The sequence below is a fragment of the Ornithorhynchus anatinus genome, chromosome 13 (assembly GCF_004115215.2).
Source record: "Ornithorhynchus anatinus isolate Pmale09 chromosome 13, mOrnAna1.pri.v4, whole genome shotgun sequence".
NCBI lineage: Eukaryota > Metazoa > Chordata > Mammalia > Monotremata > Ornithorhynchidae > Ornithorhynchus > Ornithorhynchus anatinus.
Genome location: NC_041740.1, coordinates 38,317,013 through 38,338,100, shown reverse-complemented (window position 1 = coordinate 38,338,100; position 21,088 = coordinate 38,317,013). Strand labels below are relative to the sequence as shown.

Below are 21,088 nucleotides of genomic sequence, written 5' to 3'. Positions count from 1 at the left end.
TTCGTTACCCTATTTATTTTGTTAATGAATTGTACATCGCCTTGATTCTATTTAGTTGCCATTGTTTTTACGAGATGTTCTTCCCCTTGACGCTGTTTAGTGCCATTGTTCTTGTCTGTCCGTCTCCCCCGATTAGACTGTAAGCCCGTCAAACGGCAGGGACTGTCTCTATCTGTTGCCGACTTGTTCATCCCAAGCGCTTAGTACAGTGCTCTGCACATAGTAAGCGCTCAATAAATACTATTGAATAAATACTATTGAATTGAACAGTGCTTGAAGTATAGTAAGTACTAAATAAATACTTTTTTTTTTTAAAAAAGGTGTCACCATAACTAGTCCAACCACCCTAACTGGTGTCCTGGATCTGTACAGTGCCTCATCTAGTGTGTGGCACTTTGATGGAGCTGGTGTAAGTACTTGGGAGAGCACAATCCAGTGGAATTCAATGGGAGTCATGGCTAAAGTACGGCTCAAAATCTTGAGGTCAGGTTGACGAACAAGTCCTGGATTGAACACTGAGGATTAGAAAATTGAAAGAAGAATGAGATTATCACCTGGACCTCCCCCCTCCTGACTGTGAACCCCATGTAGGACAGAGACTGAGTCATACCTGATTATCTTGTATCTACTCCATTGTTCTCTCCCCTATGAATCAATGGTTTATCATGGTAGGAGAGTTTACATGGGCCGATGAAGGTTAGAGCTATGCCACTGAAAGATATTCTTTCATCAGGCTTACCCATAATGGAAAGGTCCAAGCCTGAACATCAGATGATCTTGATTCACCTGTACTGGCCAGCAGTGGCATGGGAAAGAGTCAAAGGCGATGACCAATAATAATATTAGAGAAGCAGCGTGGCGCAGTGGAAAGAGCACGGGCTTTGGAGTCAGGGCTCATGAGTTCGAATCCCAGCTCTGCCACTTGTCGGCTGTGTGACTGTGGGCAAGTCACTTAACTTCTCTGTGCCTCAGTTCCCTCATCTGTAAAATGGGGATTAAGACTGTGAGCCCCACGTGGGACAACCTGATTCCCCTGTGTTTACCCCAGCGCTTAGAACAGTGCTCTGCACATAGTAAGCGCTTAAAAAATACCAACATTATTATTATTAATAATACCGAATAATGTTGATATTTGTTAAGCACTTACTATGTGCCAAGCAGTGTTCAAGCTCTGGGTTAGATACAAGGTAATGATGTTGTCCCACATGAGGCTCACAGTCTTAATTCCCATTTTACAGATGAGGTAGCTGACAAGTGGGCAGAGCCGACTTTGATCACTCTGATCAAGTAATCAAAATGTCGTGCAAAGACAATAGCAAAGACTCAAGTTTTTACTGTGCAGAAGAAGGCAATGGTAAACGACTTCTGTATTTTTTACCAAGAAAACTCTATGGGCTACATACCAGAATGAATACTGATGAAGATGTGTTCATGGAGTCTCCATGGTCAGAAATGACTCGAAGGCATCTGACAACATTATTCCAGTGTTTACTACAGTGCTTGGCAGGTAAAAAGTCCTTAAGACATATCTGGATTATTATTAGCATTAGTATTGTTAGATTAAGGGAATCTTTAGCCATTTATTCTCTTCCAGTTTCCTGTAGCTAAAGTTACTCGGGCAGGAATTGCTTGCTGGCTCCAGCAGCCATGGTAGTTTCCGAGCTACCGAGAAGCAGGGTTGAAACACTGTGTCTCAAGCAGCACAGTAATAAATCCCCTCATCGCTCATCGCCGCTTGGGGTAATTCAAGTGCAAAGTAGTTGTTTGAACTGTCAGCTTGCACAGTGAAATGTCCCTGAAATTCAGAACCACAGTCATTATCTTCATCACATATGAATGTGAGGGAGGCATCTGGATTCTTCTTGTACCAGGACATGAAGTAGCTACTCATGCTGCCTCTTTTCATGCTGCACTGGAAGGTGAAATTTTCCCCAGTGGAGAGCGACATGGTGGGCTCTGGTTGCTCCAGCACGATCTGTGCGGCGACTCCTGGAAGCAAAGGAGAAAGTCAGAAGGAGGGAGCGAGGAGATTCGGCCAGTGGTGGAGGGCAGGGCTGGAGTCAGCGTGGCTCAGTGGAAAGAGCACGGGCTTTGGAGTCAGAGGTCATCCCACTGCTGCCAATTACGTTAGAGAAGCAGCGTGGCGCAGTGGAAAGAGCACGGGCTTTGGAGTCAGGGCTCATGAGTTCGAATCCCAGCTCTGCCACTTGTCAGCTGTGTGACTGTGGGTAAGTCACTTAACTTCTCTGTGCCTCAGTTCCCTCATCTGTAAAATGGGGATTAAGTGTGAGCCCCACGTGGGACAACCTGATTCCCCTGTGTTTACCCCAGTGCTTAGAACAGTGCTCGGCACATAGTAAGCGCTTAACAAATACCAACATTAAAGGTCATGAGTTCAATTCCCGGCTCTGCCACTTGTCAGCTGTGTGACTGTGGGCAAGTCACTTAACTTCTCTGTGCCTCAGTTACCTCATCTGTAAAATGGGGATTAAGACTGTGAGCCCCATGTGGGACAGCCTGATTCCCCTTTGTCTACCCCAGCGCTTAGAACAGTGCTCTGCACATAGTAAGCGCTTAACCAATACCAACGTTACCAGCTCCCCGGGGCGGAGTGTCCCAGGAGAACGTCCCCCAGAGAAGCTGGTCGGTGGCCAATCCCATCTTGCCCAGAGTTCCTCGAGCCATGCTCTCACCTGCCCAGAAGAGGGTAAGGCCGACGATGGGGAGGATCAGCTGCATGGTTCCTCCAGGGATCCACTCTGCCTCTGAGCAGTTTCCTGCCCTTCTAAACCATCACGCTGCTGGTGACGTCTTCCTGCCCTCTGACACCACCCCATGGGTGGCGGAAGCCCTCTGTGCCCAGTGACTGTTCTCTCCCAGAGACCTATCCATTGAGCTCAGGCACAGATGGTCCACAGTTACTCATCCCATGAACAGACATCATTGAATCAACTCAAGTGATGCCAAACCATGGACAGACGGACTATTGCTTGAAGTAGTTGTCAGTGGGAGGTGATGGTCTCACAGCTTTACAGGGACCTGGGGTTGTTCTGAGGTTGAGGAGGTGGGACTGATTGGAGTCCTACTTCCTGGAGTGGGGAGATCTGATGGGATTGGATCTTCAGGACCTGGTGAGACAGAGGTTGCACCAACTACTGTGATAGAGATGAACTTGGATTCAGCTTTATCCTCGACACCAGGTTTGGATGTGACCTTAGCTGACCTCAGGTAGATTCAGGTTTCAATCTATCCACTTGATGGACTCCAGTACTGCGGGTTGGGTTGTGAAGGGACAGTGGTTGAAGTGCCCTGGGTGAATTCATGGCCCAGGTGTACTGGGCACTATACTGGGCTATGTACTGAGCACCACCCAGCTGGAGTAGCAGAGGCTGCAGTGGCTTGTGTCTGGGCCAATGACGTGTTGAATGTGGAGGACAAAGCTATTTCAGTGATTCTGGTGGTAGAGAGGTTGATTTGATTTTTGAATGGAAATGATCAGTTGATGATTCCCTTTTGCAAATTTTCTTTTAGAGACTTTTTGCTCCCTCCAAATGTCTAACAATGCAATTGAAATCTAGTAAAGAAATGACAGATTTAATGGCAATATTAAAGTTGCCAGGAAATCTAAGAAGCGTCATTTAATGATGATGATGATTATTGATAAGACGGAAAATCATATTCATGAAACTAATTGATGCTTGGGAGACTGTCGATTTGGAGGCAAGAGAAGGAAAGGAGGGAAATGCTTCTTTGCTTTTATTGTGATGGCACCAAATTTTAGTAAGACTATTAGTTATGACAAGGTCCCAGCTCTGCCACTTGCCTGCTATATGACCTTGGGCAAGTCGCTTAACTTCTCTGTGCCTTGTTTCCTCAACTGTAAAATGGGGATTCAATGCCTTTTCTCCCTCCCATTTAGGCTGACCTGATTCTCTTCCAGTGTATAGAACAGTGCTTGGCATACAGTAAGCTCTTAATAAATAGCTCATTTTTCTTTTAAAAAAAGGTGTCACCATAACTAGCCCAACCACCTTGACCTGCATAGTGGCTCATCTAATATGTAGCCCTTTGATAGTGCTGGTGTAAATGTTTGGTAGAGCATAATCCAGTGTAATTCTATGAGGAGTCATGACTAATGTATGGCTCAAAACCTTGAGCTTGTTGGGAAAGTCCTGGCTTGAACACTGGGGATTGGAAAATTGAAAGAGGAACGGGGTTGTCATCTGGACCTCCCACTCTCTGACTGCAAACCACATGTGGGATGGAGACTGAGTCATACCTGATTATCTTGAATCTATTTCATGGTTAGTACAGAGCTTGGCACATAATAAGACAAATCTCAGTTATCATCATTGATATTATTATCTTAAAGGAATCTTTGGCCCTGGATTCTCCTCTGGTTCCTATAGCTAATCTCGTTCAGACAGCGATTGCTGCCTCCAGCAGCCTCGTTTGTTTCTGAGCTGCTGAGAAGTGGGGCAGCAACACTGTGTCTCGAGCAGCACAATAATAAATCCCCTCATCGCTCATTGCTGCTTGGTGTAATTCGAGTGTGAAACGGTTTTCTGAACTTTCAACTTTCGCAGTAAAATGTCCCCGGAATTCAGAACCACACATATACTCATTGCATATAAACCTGAGGGAGGCATCTGGATTCTTCTTGTACCAGTACATGACGTAGCTACTTATGCTGCCTCCTTTCATGATGCACTGGAAGGTGAATTTTTGCCCAATGGGGAGTGACACAGAGGGCTCTGGTTGCTCCAACACGATCTGTACTGAGAGTCCTGGAAGTAAAGGAGAGAGAGAGTCAGAGAGAGCGAGGAGATTCAGTCAGCAGCGGAGGGCAGGGCCGGAGTCACCGGGCTCCTTGGGGCAGAGTGTCGCAGAGGAACATCTCTCAGAGAAGCTGGTGGTGGCCAGTCCCGTCCTGTCCCGAATTCCCCAAGCCCTGCCCTCACCTGCCCAGAGGAGGTGGAGGCCGACGACGTAGAGGATCAGCTGCATGGTTCCTCTGGAGATCCACTCTACCTCCGAGTACTTTCCTCCCCTTCTAAACAATCGTGCTGCTGGTGACGTCTTCCTGCCCTCTAGCCCCACCCCACGGGCAACGGAATCCATCTGTGTCCTGTGACTGTTCTCTTCCAGATACCTATCCATCGGGCTCAGGCGCAGATGGTCCACAATTTCACTTCCCAAGGACAAACAGCAGTTAATCAGCTCAATTGATGCCAAAACATGGACAGACTATTGATTTAAGTAGTTGTCACTGGAGGTGATGGTCTCTCATCTGTACAGGGACCTGGGATTGTGCTGGAGTTGAGGAGGTCGGGCTGATTGGAGTTCTATCTTCTGGAGTGGAACGATCTGATGGGATCAGATCTTCAGGTTCTTGTGAGGCAGGGGTGGCACAAATTACTGTGACCCGGATGAACTTGGGTTCGACTTCATCATCGACAACTAGTTGGCATAGGACTTTAGCTAATCTCAGATAGATTCAGGTTTTGATCTATCCACCTGGTGGCTTTGGTACTGAGATCCATGGGTGGGATGTGAAGGAAGAGCAGTTGAAGCGACCCAGTGGATTCATGTCCCAGGTTTAATTTGCTCTATACTTGGTACTGTACTGGGCACCCCCCTGCTGAAACAGGAAAGGCTGCAGTAGGGCAGTGTCTGGACCAGTGACATTTTGAACTTAGAGGACAAAGCTATTTCAGTGACTCGTGGTAGAGAGGTTGATATAGTTTTTGAATGGAAATGATCGGTTGATGATTCCCTTTCACAATTTTTGTTTTGGAGACTTTCTTGCTAACAATGTCTAACAGTGCAATTGAACACTAATAAAGAAGTGGTAGATTCAATAGCAATATTAAAGTCACCAGGAAATCTAAGAAGGGGCATGTAATGTTGTCCTGGATAAACAGGAAAATCATGTTCATGAAACTGTTTTATTTGACGCTGGGAGATTGTCGATTTGGAGGCAAGAGAAGGAAAGAAGGGAGATGTTTCTTTAGTTTCATTGTGATAGCACCAAAGTTAAGTGAGAATATTAGTTATGCAAGGTTCCAGCTCTGCCACATGCCTGCTGTGCGATCTTGGGCAAGTCACTTAACTTCTCTGTACATCTCTGTGTCTTGGTTTGCTCAACTGTAAAATAGGGATTCAATATTTGTTGTCTCTCCTACTTTGACCATGAGCCCTACCGTGTCTGACCTGATTGATTTGTATCTCTTCCGTTGCTTAGAACAGTGCTAGGCATATACTGCATGATGAGCTAACTGAGTCACTGAGAAGGGAAGAGACTTGTCCAAGGTCATACTAGAGGCAAGTGCCAGAATCGGGATTAGAACCCAGGCCTTCTGACTCCTATGTCTGGGGTCTTTCCACTAGTTCAACCTGCTTCTGTTTTTAGTGAATCCATGACCTCTCACTACCTTTCCGGTTCACTGTAGCCAAAGAGACTCAGATTGGTTCTGCTACGTGGTTTTTCTGGTTTCTGAGTCCACGACACAGGGAGCTGGACTAATGTGATACCTGACAGCACAATAATAAGTCCCTTCATCGCTCTCTGCTGCCCGGGGTAACGTAAGTGAGAATCGGTTATTAAAACTATCAACTTTTGCGACAAAATGTCCCTGAAATCCGGGACCATATCCATCCCAATTGTTGTATATGAATGTAAGGGAGGCATCTGGGTTCACCCGATACCAGTACATGTAGTAGTTAGTCTTGCGATCTCCTCTCATGTGGCACTGGAATGTGAATTCTTCTCCAACGGGGACCACCACTGAAGACTTTGGTTGCTCCAGAACGATCTCCGCTGCAACTCATGGAAACAAAGTAGAAAGTCAGAGGGAAAGAGAAAGGAGACTTGGCCAGTGGCAGAAGGCAGAGCTAGAGTCACCAGGCCTCCTAGGGTAGTATGGTCCAGGGGCACATTCACCCAAGAAAAGGACACTCTCTCTTTTTTGCTGCCAGCCCTGTCCTGTCCTGAATCCCCTGAGCCCTACCCTCACCTGCCCAGAAGAAGGTGAGACAGACGAGGGGGCAGATCAGCTGCATGACTCCTCTGGGGATCCACTGGGTCACTGAGCACCTTGCTGTTCTTCTAGTGCACCGTACTGCTAGTGACACCTTCCTGCTTTCTGGTCACTCCCCACAGGCAGCGGAAATCAGCTATGATCTGCTGCTGGTCTGCCCATGAAATGAGCTTGGTTCGTCAGATATGTTACAGATCTTTTAAATAGAGACGTAGACATGGTCAAGCATTGACGTAACGGCTCAAATGATGTTTAGCCACGGATAGACCCATCGGTGATCAAATTGCTCATCCCCTTGAGGCAGCACAATAATAAGTCCCCTCATCGCTCTCTGCTGCCCGGGGTAACGTAAGTGAGAATCGGTGCAGTTTCCACATGTGTACAAGGACATGTACTGAGCCCATTGTACTTATTGGAAGTCAGGGGCCTGGAGAGCAGGGAGCTGAAGGGGTCATATCTTCGTTACCTGGTGAAGAGGGGGCTGCCCAGGTAGGGAGGTCACCTCTGTCTGACTGTGACCTAGGTGAACTTGGATTCACTTTCAGCTGGGATGATGTTGAGATGTGTCTTTATCCAAATCCAGATATTTTTGGGATGGACCCTAGGTGATCCTGGCCCTGGGACATTAAGCCTTAGGGGTTGTATTAGCTATAATAATAATTATAATAATTGTGATATTTGCACTGTTCTAATCGCTGGGGTGGATATAAGCTAACTGTGTTGGACACAGTCCCTTTTCCACATGGGGTCACAGTCATAATCCCCATTTTAAAGACGAGTCACCTGAGGCACAGAGAAGTGAAGTGACATACCCAGGGTCACACAGCAGACAAATGATGGATCCGGGATTAGAATCCAAGGCCTTCTGACTTCCAGACCCATGCACTAGGCCAGGCTGCTTCTTTAGCTAGGACAAGGCATAGCTAGATCAACCAGGGGGTTCGGTTTTCTGGATCTGATCATTTCAGTGGTGCTTTGAAAGAGCTGATGTATGTAGTGATGTCGTGATATGTACTGGCAAGGCTCAGAGGAGTAGTACATCGAAAATGTTGATATAGGTGGGGCTTTGCTGGGTGGACAGGACCAGGGTATAGATAGGGCCAGTTGCTGAGTAGGGGAGTAAAGTCCAACTTTGAATTCATCACACTCACTGCTTTTGAGGTAGATCTGGTGTGACAGAGCTATCAGTGGAGACAGTCACTCTGCCCACTTCCAAAACCTTATTAAAAGCACCAAGAGGCCTTTCCCAACTAAGCCCTCATTTCCTCTTCTCCCACTCCCTTCTGTTTCACTCTTGTTCTTGGATTTGCACCATTTATAGACCCTTCTCTCAGCCTCCCTAGTACTTATGTACATAGCCATAATTTATTTATCTGTATTTAATGTGTCCCCTCCCCTCCCACGCTCTGCTCTTCCCCCTTCCCCTCCCCTCAGCATTATGCTCATTTGTATATATTATTTATTGCCCTATTTATTTTGTTAGTTAGGTGTATATCTCCTTGATTCTATTTCTCTTGATGATGTCTTGTTTTGTTTTGTTCTGTTTTGCTTTGCTGTCTGTCTCCCCCGAGTAGACTGTGAGCTTGTCACTGGGCAGGGATTTTCTCTATCTGTTGCTGAATTGTACATTCCAAGCACTTAGTAAAGTGCCCTGCACATAGTAAGCATTCAATAAATACTACGGAATGAATGAATGTGTCTCCCATTTAGATTGTCAGTTCACTGTGAGCAGGAAATATGTCTACCAACTCTCTTGTACTCTATTCCCTTAAATGCTTAGTACAGTGCTCTGCAAACAGAAAGCGCTCAATAAATATGGTTGACTGATAGTGTTTATTGAGCACTTAATTTGTGCAGCTCACTCTACCAAGCACTTGTGAAAGTACAATTCAGTTAGGAGACACAATCCCTGCCCTCCGAGAGCTTACAGTCTAGTGAGGGAGACAGACATTAAAATAAATTCCGGATCATTTGCCATTGTTTGACTGAGTACCTTGAATTCAGGAAGACTGCTGCTATGTCCTGGGTGCTCATTTGGTTTTTGAGCCACTGGAAAGTGGAGGTAGAACACAGTGGACGTCAGCTGTGCAGTAATAAATCCCTGAATCGCTCATTGCTGCTTGGAGTAAATCAAGAGTGAATCTGTTAGATGAAGCTTCAACTTTCCCCTCAAAATGGCCCTCCAGCCCCGGGCCGTATTTGTTCCCTTCTCGATATATGAACGTGAAGGAGGCATCTGGGTTCTTCCTGTACCAGGACATGTAGTAGCTACTCATGCTGCCTCCATTCATGTGGCACTGGAAGGTGAATTTTCCCCCAGTGGGGAGTGTCACAGTGGGCTCTGGTTCCTCCAACACAATCTGTGCTGAGACTCCTAGAAGCAAAAGAGAAAGTCAGAGGGAGGGAGCGAGGAGACTCGGCCAGCCTCAGAGGGCAGGGCCGGAGTCATCGGGCTCCCTGGGCAGAGAGTCCCGGGGGAATATCCCCCAGAGAAACTGGTTGGTGGCCAGTACCATTCTGCGCTGAGTCCCCCGAACCCTGCCCTCACCTGCCCAGAAGAGGGTGAGGCCGGCGATGGGGAGGATTAGCTGCATGGTTCCTCTGGGGATCCACTCTGCCTTCGAGCAGTTTCCTGCCCTTCTAGCCCTTCACGCTGCTGGTGACGCCTTCCTGCTCTCTGGTCCCTCCCTGTAGGCGGCAGAAACTGACTGTGCCCTGCAGCTCCTTCCGCCCTGAAATGAGTTTTGTCCATCGAGAGCTGTCACAGTTCCCCCATAATTAGACATCACATGGGCTACCATCTGCCCATCATCTCAATTGACATTAAGCCATAGGTGGGCCAATCTTTGATAAATCACCCCCATGAAACTGATACTTAACCACCCAGCTAGCTGAGATTGGAACCCAGTGTGCTGGATCCGCAGAGATCGGAAGGTCAGAGTCCCTTCACCTGTCCCACAGTGCCTCCATCCCCTTGCGTGCCGGCCAACTGCCCCACTTCCCCACCCCAAGCCACTTATCAGCTGTGTACTTAGAACAAGTCACTTAACTTCTCTTTGCCTCAGTTACCTCATCTGTAAAATGAGGTGTAAGACTGTGAGCCTCATGTGGGACAACCTGATTTCCTTTTATCTACCCCAGAGCTTAGAACAGTGCTTGTCACATAGTAAGCGGTTAACAAATACCATAATAATAATTATTATTATCATTACTCCATGTAGAGTGTTTAGGGAAATGTGATAGTTAGTTGTTAGCATCCCTGCTCTCAAGAAGCTTACAATTTAACTTATCATTAGTATCTGATCAGGACAGTGGTGCTTTGAAAGTGTTGAGACTTGTGCTGGTGTTTTGAAAGGTGTAAGTCAGCTGGATTCTGGGCCCATGGGAGTGAAACATTGGAAATGCTGGCATATGTGGGGTTAGTGTGGGGAAAGGTGTGGTCCAATCTGGACTGGTCAGATGGGAAGAGGTTGGTGGCTAGAGGTCAGTGATGCTGAACCCTGACCTGGAAACTCCCACAACCTTCTGGGTAAATCTTGTGCCAAAGGACTGAAGGGGGACCCCGTCCCCAAACTAAGCATCTGGCGGAGAGATGAGGCCTCTCTGTGACTAAGAACCAGGAAGGTGAGTGGGAACTAGATAAGGCTTGGATTTGGGACAGGAAATGGAGGGAGCAAATGGCTCCATCTTTTGGCCCTCTCTTCCTCAGGCTTAGGGACTCTGTGACCGCCGATTCACTCTTGTTCATTGGAGCCAGAAAGATCAGAACTGACTCCTCTTGCATTCTTCTCCTGGTTTCTGAGCCACTGGGGAGAATAGTTGCAGTACTGTGGCTTCTTGCTGCGCAGTAATAAATCCCCTCATCACTCATCGTAGCCTGAAGTAACCTGAGTGTGAATCGGTTGTTTGAGCTGTCCACTTTCCCGATAAAGTGTCCCTGGAACCCGGGGCCATAATAGTCCCCACTTCTATAAATGAATGTGAGGGAGGAATCTGGGCTTTTCCTGTACCAATACATCCAATAACTACCGATTCTGCCTCCTGACATTCTGCACTGGATAGGTAAGTCTCCCCCAATGGAGACAGTCACTGTGGACTTTGGTTGCTCCAGGACGATCTCCGCCGGGACTCCTGGAAACAGAGGGAGAGGAGTGAGGAGACATGGTCAGTAATGGAAGGCAGGACCAGAGGCACCGAGCTCCCCAGGGCCGGATCCCCTCAGAGTACCCCAGGGGAAAGTCACCCGGAAAAGCAGACACTCTCCTTTTGGCGGCCGGCCGCGTCCTACCCCGACTCCCCCACACCCTGCCCTCACCTGCCCATAGGAGAGTGAGGCAGACAAGAGGGCTGATCAACTGCATGGTTTTTCTGAGCGAGCGACTCTGCAGTTGAGCAGTTTCTTGACCTTCTGGCCCCTCGTCCTGCTGGTGGCATGTTCTTGCGCTCTGGTCCCTCCCCTCAGGAGGCGGAAACTTATTTGACTAGTTGTTGTTCCTGCCCGGAGATAGGTCTTTTCTGTTGGGAGCGGTTATTGTGCACAATTAGACATCACACGGGCAAGCATTAACATACCAACTGATGTTCAGTCCCAGGTAGTCATGACCATGAGATGAAGGTTTTGTGTTGTCACAGGGACCTGGGATTGGAGCCTTGGGTGCTGGAGAGGAGGATGCCACAGGAGTTCCAGGGCTCAGATTTGCAAGGAACCAGTGCAAGTTCACCGTTACAGATAGTTTATCAATCAATCGAACAATTGTATTTACTGAGCACTTATAGTGAGCAGAGTTCCGTACAAAACACTTAATAATGTCCTAAGCATTTATATTATGCCCTCATCACTGGAGAGATAGAGCTGTGATGGACAATATATTGACCTGTGGCCAACTGACCTATGTTCCAAAAGCCACTTCAATGCTGAAGTAGCCAATGTGCTGATTTAGATTTTGGGAAAAGGGACAGAGTTGGAATTGGTAACACTTCACTTTAAGAAGTTTAATTTTGGAAGATTTATTGCTCCCTTCAAATACCTACAAAGCCAACCTAAAATTAGAAGTGTCAGATTCTATAAGATTCTTTTAATCATTAAGAAACAAATGAAAGGAGATGAATGTGCCGAGGCGAGTGATTGATAAGGAGGAAAAGCTGGTCAGGTGAACGTGTATATAAAACTCTAAGTGATGCTGAAATTACCAGACAGACCAAACTGTGGTCCAGCATTAAATATTCAGAGGTTCGCTCAGTATTGCTTCAGAAGAGTTCATGAATGTTGAGCTGCTGCTAAGAAAGGTTTCTCCTATCTAGGTCAACCAACTTAAATATGGTTCAGGAAGGGATACAGAGGAAGGGGCTAGGGGAGTGGGGCATTGGAAATGCTGTTGGGTAATAATAGTTATAATGGTGGTATTCATTAAGCACTTAATACATGTCAAGCACTGTATTATGTGCTGGTGTATTATGATGATGATAATATTTGCTAAGTGCTTTCTACAAGCTAAGCACTGAGATATTACTATAATTATTGTATTTATTAAGCATTTATAATGTGCCAAGCACTGTTCTAAGCACTGGAATAGAGTCAGGATAATCAGATCAGACACAATCCTTGCCACACATGGGACTCACAGTCTAAACAGAAGAGAGAACAAGCATTGAATCCCCATGTGACAGAGGTGGAAACTGAAATACAGGAAAGTTGGTGACTTGCTCAAGGTCCCACAACAGGTATGTGGCATAGCCAGGATTGAAACATAGGTCCTTTGTTGCCAATGCCTGTGCTCTTTCCACTAGACCATACTGCTTCTATTATGGATATGGAGTTGATGATGGGAAATGTATAGCCCTCCCTAGACTGGATGGTACTGGCCAGATCTAGATAGAGATGGTGGTTGAAGAGGATGTTGAAGCTGAATCCTGAGTTCTCTACTCCCAAAGTGGCCTAGGTCGTTCTCGTGTTGTGGTCCACGAGTGGATTTGACTGATAAATTGCAAAGAGAGGTGAGGCCGCTCCGTATCTGAGAATGCTCAGCCCAGAGGGATGAGCAGGATTAGGACAAGGATTTGGGTTTGGGGAAGGAAAGGGACAGATGGAGGCCATGCCCCCACACAAACCCCAAAGATCTCTGGCCCTTCCACCCTCAGATTTAGGGAATTGGTGATTCTCTTCCTGCTCAGTGAGATCCAGGAGGCTGTTTTATGCTGCCACCTCCCACATATCCTGTGGTTTCCGAGCTGCTCGGAAGCTGGGCTGAAGCACAGTGAGCCTAGCTGCACAGTAATAAATTCCCGTGTCTCCCAGTTCTGCCCTGAGTAGTTTCAGTGACAGATGATTGTTCCAAGCATCAACTTTCCCTTCAAAGGCCCCCTCAAATCCAGAGCCATAATAGCCCCCTTGATTGTATATGAATGTGAGGGAGGCATCTGTGTTCTTCTTGTACCAGTACATGTAGTAGTTACTCATGCTGCCCCCCGTCATGCGACACTCAAAGGTAAAGTATCCCCCAACGGGGACCGACACTGTGGGCTTCAGTTGCTTCAGTTCCATCGCCGCTGGGACTCCTGGAAATAATCAATCAATCAATCAATCAATCAGTGGTATTTTTTGAGTTCTTATTATGTACAATACACCAGAATGAGCAGACAAATTCCCCACCCAAAGGAGAGAGTTAGAGAGAGGGAGCGAGGAGCCAGTGGTGGAGGACAGAGCTGGCGTCACTCAGTTTCCCAGGGCAGGTTCGGGAAACATTCCCACTCCCCACTTTTAGTGGCCTGTCCCGCCTGCCCCAAATCCCCCCACTCTGCCCTCACCTGCCCAGAAGAGGGTGAAGCAGACAAGGGGAAAGATGAGCTTCATGGCTCCTCTGTGGATCCACTCTGTCGCTGAGCACTTTCCTGCCCTTCTAAGACTACAGTGCCGCTGGTGACGTTTTCCTGCTCTCTGGTCCCTCCCCGCAGGTGGCGGAAACCAACCGTGACCTGCAGCTGTTTCACCCCTGAGATGAGCCTTGTCCATCCATTACTGCATGGTCACTACATGGTCAAGCATTACAACATCACCTCAATTGATGTTAAGCAATGGACAGACTATTCAGTGATCAAATTATTTTCCCTAGGAGGCAGAAGCTCCTTATCTGCACATGAAACTGTGAGTATGGTCCTGTATCCCAGAGCTTCAGTTATACTAAGAATAATACCAGAGAAATAGTGTGGCCTAGTGGATAGACCACAGGCCTGGGAGTCAGAAGGACCTTACAATAATAATAATAATAATTGTGGTATTTGTTAAGCACTTAGTATATGTCAAGTACTGTACTAGGCACTGAGGTAAATACAAGAGCATCAGGTCCCACATGGAGCTCACAGTCTAAGTAGAAGGGAGAACAGGTATTGAATCTGCATTTTGCAGTTGGGGGAACTGAGGCCCAGAGAAGTTGAGCTACTTGCCCAGGGTCACACAGGAAAACCCAGGTCCTCTAATTTCTAGGCCCATGCTTTTTCCACTAGATCATGCTGCTTCTCTGGGTTCTAATCTTGGCTCTACCACTTGTCTGCTGTGTGGCCTTGGGCACATCACTTCACCTCTCTATGCCTCAGTTCCCTCATCTGTAAAATGGGGATTAAGGCTGTAATAATAAGCAACGTGTCCCCTGACTATGGCCCAGTCAGGTTTTGGCTCCAGCCATGATATCCAGTTGGAAAATGGATTTAGTTGACTGAAAATATACATAGGACATAGATTCACCCAGTAGAAGGGCTCCGCTCATTGTTGATGCTGAAAATTAGAGGAGATGACTGTGAGGGTCTGTAGTGATCTGTTGACCTTGGAGAACCAGGATTACAGTGTCCCCCTATTTCACTATCAACCATCATCATCATCATCATCATCATCAGTGGCATTTACTGAGCACTAACTGTGTGCAAAGCACTGCTTAAGCACTGAGGAGTATACAGTATAACAGAGTTGTTAGACACCATCCCCACCCTCAAGGAGTTTACAATCTAGAGGGGAAGACAGACATTAATATAAATAATTTATAATATATAATTTGTAGGTGATTTGTAGATATGTACACAGACTATGTTCCTTGTGGACAGGGATTAAATCTACCAACTCTGTTGTACTCTACTTTTCGTAGCATTCAGAACAATGCTCTGCTCAAAGTAAACACAATAAATACCGTGGATTGATATTTCAATGACCGGTCTCAAAGATTGTGATGATCTTGGAAAGGGAGATGATCAGAATCGGTAATTGGTGAATTTGGATAAATTTGATTTTAAATTATATCCTCTTCAAATGTCTCATATTATTTTTAAATTAGTATAAAAATGATAGGGCCAACCAGAGGATTAAATTCATCAAGAAATAAAAGAAAGGAAATGTAGATGTTGAGGCTAGGTTTTGATAAGGAGGAAAATCTGGTCAGAATGACCATATTTCAAGCAGTCTGTGGGGTGCCTGAAAGAACTTAAAGTGTTGCCTTTTTATTGGTTACAAGAGTACAAGAGTTTGGAGACTATATTAGTTATGATGAACACTGATGTGTGTGGTGTTACTGAGAAAAGTGTCATACCATGTAAATCGGGTGAATTCAGTTGTTTCTAGATAGACTCAAGGATCGGGGAATGGGACATTGGAAATGCTGGTATATGCGGCCCTATCTGGGCTGGTTGGACTAAGCCAGGGTTGGAGTGTATACTGAAAGCTTGTCGTGGACAGGGAATATGCCTACCAAGTCTGTTGTTTTGTACTCTCCCAAGAGTCTAATACAGGGATCTGTAAACATAAGCATTCAAAAAACACCAGTGATTGATTGATAGATTGATTTGGATAGGTTATAGTGGTTGATGGGGACAGTGACTTTGAACCCTGAACTGAATTCAGAACTCCCACTGCTGTGCAAGGGGCTTTCTTAATTTGGGATCATCAAGTCTTCTGACCTCATGGAGAGACCTGCCAAAAAATGACCTCTCTGGGACTGAGAACGATGAAATCAGGGAGCTAAGCAGGACCTGGCCTGAGGATTTGGGTTTGGGAAAGAAGAGGGAGGGATGGGGTGACTTTGTATCTCCTTTTTTCCACCTTCAGGTTTAGCAAAACCTTGACCGTGGATTCCCTTCCGGTTCCCTGTAGCTAAAGTCACTGGTAAAGGAATTACTGCCTCCAGTGGGCCTGCTAATTTCTGAACTGCTGAGAGGCAGGGCTGTAGCACTGTGTCTCGAGCAGCACAGTAATAAATCCCCTCGTCGCTCATTGCTGCTTGGGGTAGCTCTAGTGAGAAATGGTTGTTTCTCTTATCCACCTTTCCGACAAAGTGACCCTCTAGCCCAGGGCCATAATAGTTACTGTCTCGACAGATGAATGTGAAGGAGCCATTTGGGTTCTTTCTGTACCAGTACATGTAGTAATTACTCATGCTGCCTCCAGTCATGCGGCACTCGAAGGTGAATTTTTCCCCAGTGGAGACCATCACCATAGGCTTCGGTTGCTTCAACTCGATCTGGGCCGCAACTCCTGGAAACAAATGAGAAAGTCAGAGGGAGGGAGTGAGGGAGGCGACTCGGCCAGTGGCGGAGGGCAGGGCCGGAGTCACCAGGCTCCCTGGGACACAGTGACCCAGGGGAAGGTCCCCCGTAGAAGCCGATTGGTCGCCAGTCCCATCCTGCCCCGAGTCCCCCGAGCCCTGGCCTCACCTGCCCAGAAGAGGGGGAGGCTGACGAGGGGGAGGATCAACTGCATGGTTCCTCTGAGGATCCACTCTGCTTCTGAGCAGTTTTCTGCCCTTCTAGCCCATCGTGTGCTGGTGACGTCTTCTTGCTCTCTGGTCCCTCCCTGCAGGTGGTGGAAACCGCCAGTGCCCTGGGGCTGTTTCTACCTCGTACGCATGAGGAGCGCCGTAACAACCTGAACAAAAACAAAATATCACATGGGCAAGCAATGATATTTCCGTTCGACTGATGCTAAGTGATAGATGGACAAATTACAGGCCTAAATGGTCACAGTGAGATAAAACCTCCATATCTTCACAGTCATCAGATGAGTCTTACTAAAAGCACATCAGTCTTATTAAAATTAATTCTCCTCCAAGATCCTTCCCCAACTAAGTCTACATTTCCTCTTTTCCCACTTCCTTCTGAGCCACCCTTCACTTTGGATTTGTAGTCTTATTCACCTCTCCTTTAGCTCCACAGCAAGTATGCACATATCTGTAATTTTATTTATTTATATTAATTCCTGTCTTCCATTCTAGACTGTAAGATCTCTGTGGGCTAGGACTGTGTTTGTCAACTCTGGCATTATATTCCCCCAAGTGCTGTATACAGTGCTCTGCTCAATACATACTCAAAAGACTCCAAAAATTGAGAAGAAGCCTGGCCTAATGAGAAAGAGCTTGGCCTAGTGGATAGAGCACAGACCTGGGGATCAGAAGGGTCCGGGTTCTAATGCCAGCTCCACAACTTGTCTACTGTGTGACCATGGATGTCACTTAACTTCTCTGTGCCTCAGTAACCTCATCCGTAAAATGGGGATTAAGACTGTGAGCCCCATGTAGGGCATGGACTGTGTCCACCTGGATTAGCTTGTATCTGCACCATCTTTTAGAACAGTGCCTGGCAAATAATAAGCAACGTGGCTCAGCAGAAAGAGCCCAGGCTTGGGAGTCAGAGGTCATGGGTTCGAATCCCGGCTCCGCCACTTGTCAGCTGTGTGACTGTGGGTAAGTCTCTTAACTTCTCTGTGCCTCAGTTACCTCATCTGTAAAATGGGGATTAACTGTGAGCCTCATGTGGGACAACCTGATTACCCTGTATCTACCCCAGCACTTAGAACAGTGCTCTGCATATAGTAAGTGTTTAACAAACAACAACATTATTATTATTGTAATACGTCCTTAACAAATACTATTAAAAATAAGATTGATCTATGTGTAGTTGACTTGAAGCCACTGTGTTAATTGGAAGTCTGCCTCCTAGAACAGGGGAAGCTTTTTATCAGACTCTTACGGGTTGTAGAGGAGAGGGGTGTACTGATTGGAGTGGCTGCTTCCAGATGTAACTCAGAATGATAGCCTAGTTGCCCAGGGGAGAGGCAGTTTTGGTTGTTACCAGTCACGACTGCATCTGGGATCCGTATACTGGGTTGGGTTCAGGGTGATCCTTAGGATGAGATCTTTGGCTTGGGCCAGAGGGTTGGAAGAAAAGATGGAACACTTATTAGACATCACATGGTCAAATGTCTTTATCCAGAGTAGCTCCAGACTGGAGCCCAAGGGAGCCTTTCTCTGGAGCCATATTCCCCTGTGCTGGCTGCTATCCTCCTCCCCTCCACGAGGAGGCAGAGTTGGCCTCACCATATTCATTCATTCATGCATGCATGCATGCATTTATTCATTCATTCAATCGTATTAATTGTGTGCTTACTGAATGCAGAGCACCGTAGTAAGCACTTGGTAAAGCACAATATCTAATGCAGCCTTGCCTGGTGCCCAGCTACAAAGCAGAGCCTCTACCTAGAGGTAGAACAAAGTCTCCTGTCTCTATTTCACAGACGGAGAAATTAGGGTGGAGGGTAGCCAAGAGAATTGCCCAGGTACAGTGAACATCCATAAACACCCATTGCCTCGGAGAAAGACCCCCAACCAAGGTACCTGGCCACAGCTCTGAAAGCTGGTCCATTCCGGGTGCCTGTCCAAGCTGGAAATCAGGATGGAGATGGCCTTGGTTGACAAACCAGTAATAAGCACTCAGCTTTGCTTTACAAGCCCACCAATCAGCCCACCGGTCAGAGATCTTTTAGTGATATTCCATTCCCAATTGCTGGAGAGAAAAGCTCATTGAAAAGGGGAAGGAAGTGGGAAGGGTGTAAAAACCTATTTTCCCCTAGCCTAATACATTTGTAGAAGGAATTTCGGCTTTCTGTTTTCATTATCATCAAAGGCATCTACTGAGGACCGACTGTTGTGGAGCACTGTACTAAATGTTTGAGGGGCATAAAGAGAAAGATTATCCTCTCTCTGCCCTCAAGAAACTTGCTGATTAATGAGGAAACAAACACCTGCAAATGACAGATTTACACTAGGTCAAAGTGCATGAGAATAATTTCATCATAGTTGTTCATGTTGGGTGGTAAGGGGATGTCTCGAGTCTTTGATTTGCATTGCAATATTGATGGGGTGAGAATTTGTTCCAAATTTGTCTTAAGTACAATAATCTCCTTTTGACTGCAGTGAAGTAAAGCCTGTCTCTCCCATCTCTGTTCTTACAGGAAATCCATTTCAGTACCCATCCAGGTAAAATGGCAAGTCCCGAAGATCATAAGCCTGAATCCAGTGGTGTTTAAAGAGAACTGTAGACTCAGCAGCCTTTCTTGCTCCCTGACTTTTCCAGCAGAACTTCGGAGTGGTCCCTGAATGGAAAGAAAAATCTACTTCACAACATCAGGAACTGCAATTCATATCTAGATTTTATTAATTACCTATATAACATATAAATTTAATGTATTAATATAATAATGATATTTGGAATTTGGATAGTGATTTTTTTCCTCAAAGTATTTTCTCACCAATCATTCTCCCCAAAACGCTGTAAATTAAGTTTTATTATCCACATTTTACAAATGTGGAAATTGAAGCCCTGAGAGGCTAATGAACTGCCTGAGTTCACAAAGGAAGCCAACGGGAAAGCTGGAGGTGAACCCAGGTCTCCTGTCTCTTGGCACTTCTGTTCTTTCCTCACACCATCTCAGCTATAATGTTCATGATCACAGTGATTTAAAATACTCCTGAAATCTGCAGGCTTCTCGAAGCTCTCCCTAGGAGGAGAAGTACTTAAGAAATGTGACAGCGTGAAGGTAAGTTAGGCAATGGCTAGTAGAAAGAGCAAGGGATTAGGAGTCAGGAGATCTAGGTTCTTGTACTTGCTCTGCCACTGGTCTGCTGTGTGACCTTGTGCAAGTCACTTATCCTCATTGAGCCTCAGTTTCCTCATCTGTAAAATGGGGAAAAGATACTTGCTCTCCCTACCTCTTAGATTGGGAGCCTTAAGTGGGATCAAAACTGTGTCCAGTCTATTTTGTGTTTGTCCCAGTGCTTTGCACAATAGTAAGCACTTAATAAATACCATAAAAAAATGATTGCCAATCTGTTCAGATTTCGCATGACAACTTTGACCCACTAAGGGCAGACCTGGTCATGTGGATGGAAGGATTGGCTCAACTGGGCACTGGTATGACATCAGATGGACCTAGGCCAATTGCAGGGAAGGATTGAACAAGGGGGAGAAGGAAAGGAGAGAAAACCAAAGAGCAGCCAAGACCTTCCTGTCTCTCTTTCTGGCCCTTGCCTGCCCTACTCTGAAGAGGAGGGTTGTGAGGTACCCGGTAGGTCACCCAAGCTATGCAGAAAAATCCTCCCCAGAAAACTATGCCAGTTAAGTGGATGTTGTGAAGTTTGGTGGGCAGAGGGGCGGCTGGGTGGAAATTGAGGTTTAACAGACGACTGTGGTTTAACCTGGATTTCATTTCTAAGGATTCTCCTATCTAGCTTCTGTTGCTGTTTTGGTGTGTGTTCTCTTGGTCAGGGAAGACTGAAGATGGTGCCTGTTTTCTATACATGGACTGAATGTTGTTTCTATCTCTTTGCTATAAAGGCGGGGGCTTGTGCTGTCTGACAGAGCCTAGGAAATCTGTGCTGTGGCTTTGGGGAGGGAACTGAGGTTTTTAGCTTTCTTCTCCAGAGACGACTCCCAAAAAATGTCTCTTTGAGGGGTTCAAGTTAATTAAGTCATGAAGTGGTGGCGACTCATTGGGATAGGGCCTCAAGGGGCAGTTTCCAGGCCAGGAAATCGTGAGGTTCAAGTCCCGGCCGTGCCCACATCAAGCCTGTGGCCATGTGGCTGGGAGCTCCCTCGCCTCGAACAGACTCCTGCAACAAACATAAAACACCAGATTCACGAGTCCAGATTCAAATCCGGGGTCGATTCTCCTTTGAAAATGATGGGGCACGTCCACGAGTTGCTCCTTGAATTACATGCTGGTATTTGGTGTGAGCCAG

At 46.4% G+C, this 21,088-nt stretch overlaps 1 long non-coding RNA gene and 2 gene segments (V, D, J or C); 1 reads left to right on the top strand and 2 right to left on the bottom strand.

Moving 5' to 3' along the window:
- LOC114816006 overlaps positions 1-19,561 on the top strand; it is a 36,601-nt gene extending 17,040 nt beyond the window's left edge. The window contains exon 3 of the long non-coding RNA XR_005660673.1: positions 19,303-19,561. This is a non-coding gene — a long non-coding RNA (uncharacterized LOC114816006). The remainder of the gene's footprint in view (positions 1-19,302) is intronic.
- LOC100076420 overlaps positions 1-21,088 on the bottom strand; it is a 301,688-nt gene that overhangs the window by 129,316 nt on the left and 151,284 nt on the right.
- On the bottom strand, positions 1,405-2,767 carry LOC103169095. The segment is given in 2 exon segments: positions 1,405-1,989; positions 2,694-2,767. Coding segments are annotated over 2 exon segments (342 nt in total).